At 39.1% G+C, this 10,992-nt stretch overlaps 1 protein-coding gene across 1 annotated transcript; it reads left to right on the top strand.

Moving 5' to 3' along the window:
• Positions 1-9,359: 9,359 nt before the first annotated feature.
• Positions 9,360-10,295, top strand: LOC100013028 (olfactory receptor-like protein OLF3). Its single transcript, XM_001367381.2, has one exon. The coding sequence runs from the start codon at positions 9,360-9,362 to the stop codon at positions 10,293-10,295; it is 936 nt and encodes a 311-aa protein (XP_001367418.2).
• Positions 10,296-10,992: the final 697 nt, after the last annotated feature.

Below are 10,992 nucleotides of genomic sequence, written 5' to 3'. Positions count from 1 at the left end.
TAGAGTTCCCAAATTGACCTCAATGCTCTTAGTGTCTGTGAACAGTTATTGATTCTCATCATACCAAGATCTTGGTGGACTGACTAGACATTTCAACTTGGTCCAAGAGGGATTTTCCCCTGGAGGGTAGGCTATGTGTCAAGCCTAAAGATAAAAACATTTTTGCCTCTGGGACAACCTATCTTAAAGACTTAAGCTACAAGCTAAACATTAGTTCAAGATAGTATAAGAGAGAAGGAAGAATTGGTTTTCAGGCTGGTCCCGGTTGTTGACCAGTCTGGACAGTTAGCCTAGGGACTCCTGTTTAACCTCTCACCTACCCCCATCATAATTATCCTTTCCCAAAATAAAAAGTGTTTTTTCATACAACAGCAGTCAGATCATTTAAGTAAAGGAAGAGAGTTGAAGGGTGTAAGTTGGCTTAAGAGGAAGATTCTCTAAAAAAATTAAGCAAAAGCAAAAGACCTAATTCGACCACCATTAGTCTTCCTCTAGTAGGGGGTTTATCTCAGTGGTATTTCCCAGGAAGATTAGATTTCACAAATTCTTAATTACCAGTCAATCTCCATTCCTGTGGTGTGCCAAATCTGGTAGAGCCTTCTGCTTATCTGTGTCATCACCATATTAATGACAGAGGGCAGCCATCAGCTCTCTGCCTCATCTGGGGAAAAAGTCTTGAGGGGCATTTGTTCAAAAACACAATCAACTTAACCTCAATCCCTCTTTCCAAGAGGTTCTCTTGAATTCCCTTTTTACATTGACAGTCTCTTGAATTTTCCTTCAATATGAAATGAGGGTATTCCTTCATAAGTAGATTCAAAGTGTAATGATTGAATAAAAGGGAATATGGAAGGGTTATAACAGGGAATGGAGGAGGTAAAGGAACAGAGGGAATAAGGAGGGATGGTGAGGTAAAGGGAGAGATAACCACTGGGACTTAGAGATGGTTTGTGAAATTCTCTTTCCTTCACCCTTCACACCCAGAGAGAGGTACCCCAGAGCTGATGTTATGACCAGGAATAAACAAGGACTGTCTCAATAAGTAGTCTTCAGGTCAATTATGCAGTTCACTTGACCCCAGGACTTGGCTGGTGCCTGAGCCCCAAGAAGCATTACTAGTCAGACAGGCTGACTGACCCTATTGACTCTTTGTTGTTTAGCCAAGGCTAAAATGGCTAGCCTGGCCCAATATCCTCTCTTTCTTCTAAACTGCTATCATTTGAATCTGACTTTGAGTTTCTTCAAACAAGGTTGTTTAATAGTTCAAGTAATAAAAGGGGGGGGGGGTGGAATAGGTTTGTGGGAATAGGAGACCCTATAGGTTGTCCTTTCTTCAGCTGAGCCAAATGGCTCAGGCTTCAGAGTTTCTTTTCTCCTTCCTCTCTAATTATTGTCACTGTCTTATTCTAATCAGGTGTCAAGCATCCTTCTTGGGAAAGTCAAGGGATTGGGGTGACTCTGTGAAGTTCAAGGGATCAACACCCTTCAGCAGCAGTTGTTGTTTATTTGCTTTCTTGTATTGATCATCTAAAGATGTCAGGCTTCTTCTATCTTCAGGGCAAGGGAAATGGAGGCAAGGCTCTGTCACCATGTCACCTGTCACCACAGGTTGGGATCTTGAGCTTTGGTCATAGCACTCTCCAGAGTTCACAGGGCAAAGACCCTTTTCTCATCTTTTTTCTCCCACAAGCCTCTTCTGCTGCTCCAACTGCTGCCTCCCCTCCTGTCAACATTCTAAACGATGGTTCCTCGGTCTCAGTTTTCCTTTCCATAAAAGATATACCAGAGAATGTAATTTCCAGAGTCATTTCAGTCTAACAAGTTATAAAAAATGTCTTAAAGGCACCTTTCTAACCTTAAGTTATATATACACATTACTGTGTATTGATGCCAGAGAGGAAGCCAGGTGGTACAGTGGTTTGTAAGATTTAAATTAATGTCAAATACTTAAAGTATTATTTTTATAAAGTTTCTTATCTGTCAAAACAGAACCATGAGACTAAGTTTTTCTACTTGCTCAAAAATCCCTGTTCCACCAAAGTTGCAACAGGAAGCAAAAGAACGAGAGGCAGGGCTACACCCAATTTATATCCTGTCAGCACATAATGACAGGAAGTGAGTAGATTGCTGGGGATTGTAGTTTTTAGGATAACAGATTCTAATTACCCAGGATAGACTAGCATTGGGTTTGGAGTCAGAAAGATCAGAATTCAAACTTCATCAAAAGATAAAAAAATTCACATTCAGACACTTTTTGCTATGTGACCCTAGGCAAGTCACTCAACCCTTATTTGTCTCAGTTCCCCATCTATTAAATGAGCCACAGAAGGAAATGCAAACCACTCTAGTGTCTTGGGCAAGAAAACTCCAAATGGGGGGCCACAAAGAGTAAAACATCATTACTCAACTAAATTATGAGAAAATTGACCCCATCCTATAAAACAGTCAGATAGGATAGATCTTAAATACATTTGGACTACTCTCACTGGTGCATTATCTTTCAAAGAAATAATCCATTCTGGCCTAAGCAGACCTCTGATTGACTCACTCACTGGCATATTTGTGTTAGCACTTCCAATTCTTTTATTTCTCCTGAACAGACTGACATACACCTCTTGCGTGGGTAATCCTTTTTTTAACCGCCCTATTTGACTCCCTATGCCTCTCACAACAGTGGCTCTTCCTAACTTTTTTTTATCTCTCCTCTAAACTACCATGACTGCCCTTCCCCCAATTATCTCAACTGAGAATTTTACCTCACATTTTTACATAAAAGACCAAGGCCATTCCCAAAGACCTCCCTCCTCCCTATGGAGATCATACTATCCCCAGAATATACTATCTTCTTCTTCACCTCTGTCTCATATGAAGAAGTGGCACTTTTTATTAAGGCAAACTCCTCCACATGCATAAGTTATCCTGTTCCATCCCATCTTCTTCCCTCTCTCATACCCATTTTTACTTAACTTCAATCTCTCCCTGTCCATGATATGTCCATGGTTTCTGTATCCTGAAAGGACTAGCTTAATCCATCCATTCTTGCTAGCTATCATTTCTAATCTCTCCTCCTTTTTGTGGCTAAACTCCTTGAGAAGGTCATCCATAATGTGTGCTTTAGCTCCTTTCCACTCACTACCAACTCAATGACTCCCAAAATCAAATATAAAATCTTCAGGTATTCAAAGCTCTTCTATTCTTTTTATACCTATGCCCTACCTCCTAACACACACATACACATAAACTCTTCAGTCTAGTGACACTGATCTCTTTTCTGTTCGTTGATCAACATACTCCATCCCTCAACTCTGGACTGTCTCCCATATGTGTATGTTGAGTCATCATCTGTGCCTCCTAGTTTTTGTGACTTCATTCTAGTTCCATCTAAAATCATACATTCTTCAAGATCCTTTTTCATTCTGATGCCCTTTTTTGATGATTATTTTCAGTTTATCTTGTATAGATCTTATTTCTATAATTATTTTCATATTGTCTCCCCATTAGACTATGAGTTCCTTGAGTGGAAGGACCATTTTGTGTGTGTGTGTGTGTGTGTGTGTGTGTGTGTGTGTGTGTTTTGTATCTCTAGATACCTCTAGATCTCTAGAACTTAGCAATGAGCCTGACACATAGATTCTTTTTTTAAAATGTCAATACCATTTTTAATAATCATTTTCTGACATTTTGCAATCAATGGTCTCTCTCTCTCTCTCTCTCTCTCTCTCTCTCTCTCTCTCTCTCTCTCTCTCTCTCTCTCTCTTTCTCTCTCTCTCTTTCTCTCTTTCTCTCTCTCTCTCTCTTCCACTCCTACCTCCCCAAGAAGGCAGGTAGAATGATTTATACAAATATTATCATATAATACATGTTTCTGTGTTCATTATATTGAAAGAAGACACATATTGCATACACTAGAGAAAAATGCATGGAGGAAATAAAGTGAAAAATGGTATGCTTCAATCTGCATTCAGACTTTGTCTGTTCCTTCTAGAGTGGATAGCCTTTTTCATCATGAATCCATTAGAGTTGTCTTAGATCCTTGCCTTGTTGATAATGGTTAAGCCATTCACAGTTTATCATTACTCACTATTATTGCTGTGTACAAAATTCTGAATCTTCTCACTTCACTTTGCATCAGTTCATATAAATCTTTTCAGGTTTTGTGTGTGTGTGTGTGTGTGTGATCATCTGGTTTGTCATTTCTTATGGCACAATAGTATTCCATTACAAGCATATAACACAACTTGTTCAGACATTCCCCAATTGATGGATATTCCTTTAGCTTCCAGTTCGTTTCCACCACAAAAAGAACTAATAGAAATATTTTTGTCCCCCTATCTTGGCTTTTTTGGGGATACAGACATAGAAGTGGTATTGCTGGGTCATAAGGTATGTATAGTTTTATGACCCTTTGGGTATGGTTCCAAATTGCTCTCCAGCATGATTATATTAGTTCTGGTTAGGGTCTTAATGAAAATAAGAGCTTATGATACCATAGAACTTTAAGAGTTTTAAAACGTTTTTGGGGGGTAACAATCCCGTGGTGCAGGTAATATAAGTGTCCTTGGTCATACCATTCACTGTTCTCAAAATGTTTCCCTCTCTTCCACTGTACAATCATTTTTTTAGATGCTAAAGTGAAATGTGATCTCTTTAGAAAGACTTTTCTTGATTGACCAGCTGTGACCCTTGTATTTTCTTATTCACTATAATGCTTCTTTGATATTTATTGTTTATGTTTTTATCATTTTTTGCACTCCATAAAGGAGGCAGGAACTGTACTTTATCCAAATATATTTTCACCAGTTTTTTGCTTGGTAATTAGGTGATTCATAAATGTTGACTTGAATTGAATTGGGGTCACATATATTCCTTCACAAAAGTATGCTTATCCCGTTGCAAAAAAAATGATACAAATATTTGAGGGCGGTGTCACTGGAACCTTGGGAAATGCCCACTAATGAGCTGAGGTTAAGCAGCTGCTTCTGGGACAGAGAAAGCAAATACTAAATTTGGAAAGTCTGAACTTTAAGAGAGATCTTTGGGTGAGGGAAAGTGACCAAATATGCTGGGAGAAGAAATAACAGGAATTTAACAAGCAAAATATTAATAATAATAATAATTGGCCACCTGAGATTTCATCCCTGAGGTCAAAGAAAGTTGTCTGTTCTTGTTTCAAGCCCCATACTTTGTTCAGTCCTGCCCTTCCTTCCCATGCAAAAGATGGCTACCTGCATTGGAGATGAGTCATTTGTTTTCCTGCATTCTTCACATGGCTGTGAGCCTTCATGACTAAGGAGTGTTTATTGTGGAAACAAACTTTCTAAAATCCATTGGCTCCTTCTGGCTTGAAAACTTCTGTGCAAAAATGATTGAGTTTGGTAACCAGAGAGACAAGTGACACATTGGATATCTAGTTCTAAGAGAATGAGAGTGCTGTGGAGCTTCCCAAGGCAGATTCTGGGAAGAGCAGGAGAAAAGTAGCCAGTGTGGGGGCTCTACCAACTTGGAAGACTCTCAGCAGGGGACAAAACAGGATCTCCTAACTCCTGCAGTGGGTATCCGGGATAAATGTCAGCCTAGCTCATTCCTAAATGATGGAATTCGAAGGCTGACTTCCACAAAGGAATTTACTTGCTTTTTTCTAACTCTGGGCAAAACCTGCTTTTCTGTGCATCGAGTGAATAAAGGGAACAGCTCTGGACTCTAATATTGTACTTCAGCAGTGATCCCCTAAGTGACACAGTGAAAGTTTTCCCTTTTAAGGAAGAAGATGTTGGCAGGGAGCTTGTTTCCTTTGCAGTCCTTCACCTAGTCATGCTCCACTAATATAGAAGCTTGTAAGTAATGTTGATTTTGATTTCAAAATCTTATTTAGAAGAGACCTCTTGGTAGAAGTCCTCTGGTCCAATGCATACACGAAGGAGTCTTTCTTGTAACAAACCCCAGAAGTGGGCACCCACCCTTTGCTCCTAGACCTTTAGTAAGGGAAAGTGCACTGCTTCCAAGTCAGCCCTCTTCACTTCTGCATAATTCTAATCAGTATGAAATTTTCCCTTTTGCCAAATATATATTTGCCTCTTTGCTATTCATTTTATGTCCTCCAGGGTTATGAAGGGAGACAAGGTACAGAAGGAACTGTGGATTCTTAGTAAAAGTGTGGTGAGTGTGAAAATGGAAAGAATATTTTAAACCTTATTTTAAATCATAACCTTCTTAGGGGAGTTGGTAAATTGCAAAATCAGAATAAACAGGTCTTCCTCATTTGCTTTCATCTCTTGTTTTTCCAACACTAATCAGGCTCTTCAGACCCAATTAGTGGCAATGGGAACTACATAACCCAAAAGAAAGATTATGGGATAAATATTAAGGCTGATACGAAACTGTTTCAAAAAGTAAATATGGCCATGCAACCCACAAACCAACCTTCACAAAACTATGATATAGTAGGAAGAGCATTGGGTTTGGAGTCAGAAAATCTGGGGTCAAATTCAGGCTCTACTGTGTGTTCCCTGCTTGGCCTTGGGCCAATCACATATACTCTCTGGTCCTTAGTTTACTCATTTACAAAATTAGAACATTAGACTAAGTAGCCCCCAAGGTTAATTCTAGCTCTGTTTGTAATCCTGTCATATATCCTTAGGTCTGTCACTATGTGATACATAGATCCATACACAAAAGAAATATTTTATAATCAGATCCTGGAATGTGCTTTATTATTATATTCATTTTATAATATTGATTATATCTTATTCTTTAATATAATCTATATTTTTTCAGAGTGCTCTCATATCTTTCACTTTATTTCATTTATGCATAAATTCACTAATAAATATTTGTTAAATGACTAATATATGGCTAGTACTGTGATAACATACATGCACAGACACACATGCATTGCCATGCTAATAAAAGAAAGGGAGAAAAGATAAGCAAATTCAGAAGAGACTGAAATCAAAAGTAGCCAAGCAGAAAGAGGAACAGAAGGAAAGACTATGATAAGGAGACAGTTGTATCCCAAGAAACTGACCAGTCAAGCATTCATTGCTTCTTTTCAGGTTCAAAACCTGTGTTAGTTATTTGTTTTATCTTCTTACTCCCTCCACCCTTTCTTCTTATCTCCTTCTCTCAGTTCCCTAGTTCCTACCTACATTCATTCACATTGCTCTTAAAAAAAACAAACCCCTTACCTTTCACCTTCAAATCAAAACAGTATATTGATTCCAAGACAGAAGAATAGTAAGGGCTAGGCAATAGGAATAAAGTGATACCCCTAGGATCACACAGTTATGAAGTATCTGAGGTCACACTTGAACCCAGGACCTCCTGACTCTGGGCCTGGATCTCAGTCCACTGAGCCACCTAGTTGCCCCCTTTCACATGGTTCTTGATGATTTGTTGACAAATTCAATTAAAGGCATTTGTGTGAGTTTTGGTGAGACAACCATAAAGTCAAGAGTTCAGCTATGTTATGTGACAGAAGATCATTCCCCTTTCCATGCAGACAGACATTAAACCTGCCATTGGGAAGAGACCTTGTGATAAGTGAAGACCCTTAACTAGCCTAGTTCCAGATATATACATCTGTAGTGCATGACTTCTTAAAAAATTCATAAGTGTCAAGAGCAGGTAGGTGACTCAGAGGATTGAGAGCCAGGCCCAGAGACAGGAGGTCCTGGGTTCAAATCTGACCTCAGACACTTCCTAGCCATGTGACTGGATAAGTTACTTAACCCCCATTGCCTAGCCCTTACTACTCTTCTGCCTTGAAACCAATACATCATATTGATTCTAAGGTGGAAGGTGAGGGTTTAAAAAAAATTCTTGTGCCTTTCAATATTTGACTTCTGTTTTAGTTGTATGGATTTTATTTCATACCTTTAAAACACCATTTTAGAAGGCATCCATCATCTCTCTCTCTCTCTCTCTCTCTCACACATACACACACACACACACATACACATACACATACACACACACACACACACACACACACACACACACACACACAGATTAAGAAGCCCAGCATTAGAGCATTGCCTTAGGCACTCGAAGGTTAAGTGGTTTGGGGTTTTCCTACAGTCACAGCTAATATGTGTTCACTGTAGGAGTTCAACTAAGGTATTGCAGTCCCCTAGGTTGGTCCTTTAACCATTAAACCACCAATAACATTTATTATTACTATCCTATAACTATTTTCAAGATAAGACAGTAAATTTTCCAAGATCACAAAACTAAAACATTTAAACTCAAGTCTTCTAAAGCCATGGCCTTTTCTACTATGCCACATTACAAAATTGGGGTAATAACATCTGCACTATAACCCTCACAGAATAATCATGAATAAAGGAATATAAAACACTAAATAAATGTTAGTTCTTACTACCAGAGATATGTTAGCAAAATATAAAATTACTTAGGGATTGTGGTCAGGGGTTTGACTTTTCTAATTTTTCTCCTGCTCGTCTCTTTTGACTTTGACTCCTTCATCTCCTCTTTTTGATTTTGCCTTTTTCATGGAAACATTTCTTTGATTTCTCATTTTTCTTCCTTTCCTCCAAAAGTCTCATTTTCTGATCTTTCCTATCCTTCTTCCTGATCTATGCTTACTCTTCTTCTGGCTACATTCATACTTTACTTATCTTACTTTATTACTTACATATTCTATTACCCTTTTCTATGCCCCCCTCTCCTTTCTTATGCATTCTATTTCACTCATTTTCCATTCTTCCTAGATTTTTCTTAGTAATGTGCATATTGTCTACCTTTTCGGTGTGTCTTCTTTGTGCATGTTCGGTGTTTTCTTGATGCAATGGATTTTCAAATATTTATTGGAGGCAGGATGGAGAAGCAGACTTTCAAATTCTTAACATAAGGAGAAGAGTATGAAGTGATTTGGGTGGCAATGGTTCTACTGGGAATACTAGATGTTTAGCTTGAGGAGAATGTGGTAGAGAAGATAGGATTCCAAGGGGGAAAAGGCAGAGAATATGAAAATGGTACTCTGGGGCAAAAAGGATCTGGGTAAGATTTCAGAAATTTGCATTTTCAAATGTCAATGGTGAAAAAACCAGTTTCCCTCCTTCTGTTTGATTGAATGCTAGTTAGTATTGAGAACTTAGGAACTCCTTAAAATTTCATAGCCCTAGTTTTCTGCTTTATCTTCCTTCTCAGGGTGGTATTATAAGGAAAAGAATTTCATATCACTCTGACTGGGTTTTTAAGCTAAAATATGTAAATGTGAGTCCTTTTTTCTGGGAGTATATGAGTACAGTCTTTTGATAATTTACAAGAAAAAAATTTTTTTTCTAGAATCAAAGCATCAGCACTTCATTATATTGCTTCCACCCTGATAGAACTAATACATGGCCCATAATAACCAGACATGGATGAATGAGTTCATCCTCTTAGGGCTATCTAATGACTGGAAGATTCAGATCTACCTCTTTGTCCTCTTCCTGGCTATGTACTTGGTGACTATGCTGGGAAACTTCCTTATCATCCACCTGATCCGGATAGACATCCGACTTCACACCCCCATGTACTTCTTCCTTAGCATCCTGTCCTTTGTGGATATCTGCTATATGAACAGCACTGTCCCACAAATGCTTATTCATTTTCTATCTTCAAGGAAGTCCATCCCATTCCATAGCTGTGTGGTTCAGCTCTATATCACACTGGCATTGGGTGGAACTGAGTTCTTCCTGCTGGGAGCAATGGCATATGACCGCTACGTGGCAGTGTGCTATCCACTACACTACACAGTCATTATGCATGGTGGACTCTGCATTGCTCTGGCTGCTGCCTGTTGGACTGCTGGATTCCTGAACTCACTCATGGAGACAATCATTACCTTTCGACTTCCTCTCTGTAAGGATGTTATCAATCACTTTGCCTGTGAGACTCTAGCAGTGCTGCGCTTGGCTTGTGTGGACATTTCCTTCAACAAGGTCATGGTGGCCTTCTCAGGCTTTGTGGTACTCATGTTACCCTGCTCCCTGGTTCTGTTTTCCTATGCCCAGATTGTTAAAGCCATTCTACGTATCCGTTCTGCTCAGGGACGTCGCAAAGCCTTTGGGACCTGTGCCTCCCATCTCACTGTGGTCTCCCTTTGTTTTGGGGCTAGTATCTTCACCTACATGAAGCCCCAGTCCAACTCCTCAGCAGAAAATGAAAAAATGCTTGCCTTATTCTATACTACAGTGGCCCCTATGCTCAATCCTATGATCTATAGCCTGAGGAACAAGGAAGTGATGGGTGCTCTGAGAAGAGCCCTGGGAAGATTCTCTGAAGAAACATGAAAATTCCAAGATCTGCCCATTGTTCTCTCCTATCCCACCCTGCCCCCCAGTCACAAGACAGAAAATATAAGAAAGAATGCAAGTGTACTCTACTATCTCATCATAGAGCTCTACCTATTTGTTTTTGCTTTTTTAATTTTTAATTAATTAATTTAGAATATTTTTCCATGGTTGCATGATTCATGTTCATTCCCTCTCCTTTCCCTTCCCCCCTCCCATAGTCAATGAGCAACTTCACTGGGTTTTACATGTATCAGTGTTCAAATTTTCCTATTTCCATGTTATTAATATTTGACTAGAGTGATCTTTTAAAGCCAAAACCCCAATCACATCCCCATCAAACCATGTGATCAAGCAAATGTTTTTCTTCTGCATTTCTACTCCCACAGTTCTTTTTTTCTGGATATGGATAGCATTCTTTCTCATAAATTCCTCAGAATTGTCTTGGGTCATTGCATTGCTGCTAGTCATCTATTATATTCAATTGTGCCACAGTGTATCAGTCTTTGTAGACAATGTTCTCCTGGTTCTGCTCCTCTCACTCTTCATCAGTTCCTGGAGGTTGTTCCAGTTCACATGGAATTCCTCCACTTTATTATTCCTTTGAGCACAATAGTATTCCATCACCATCAGATACCACAATTTGTTCAACCATTCCCCAATTGATGGGCATCCCCTCGTTTTCCAATTTTTGGCC

The sequence above is a fragment of the Monodelphis domestica genome, chromosome 5 (assembly GCF_027887165.1).
Source record: "Monodelphis domestica isolate mMonDom1 chromosome 5, mMonDom1.pri, whole genome shotgun sequence".
In the NCBI taxonomy this organism is placed as follows: Eukaryota; Metazoa; Chordata; class Mammalia; order Didelphimorphia; family Didelphidae; genus Monodelphis; species Monodelphis domestica.
This window is presented reverse-complemented; position numbering and strand designations above follow the sequence as displayed.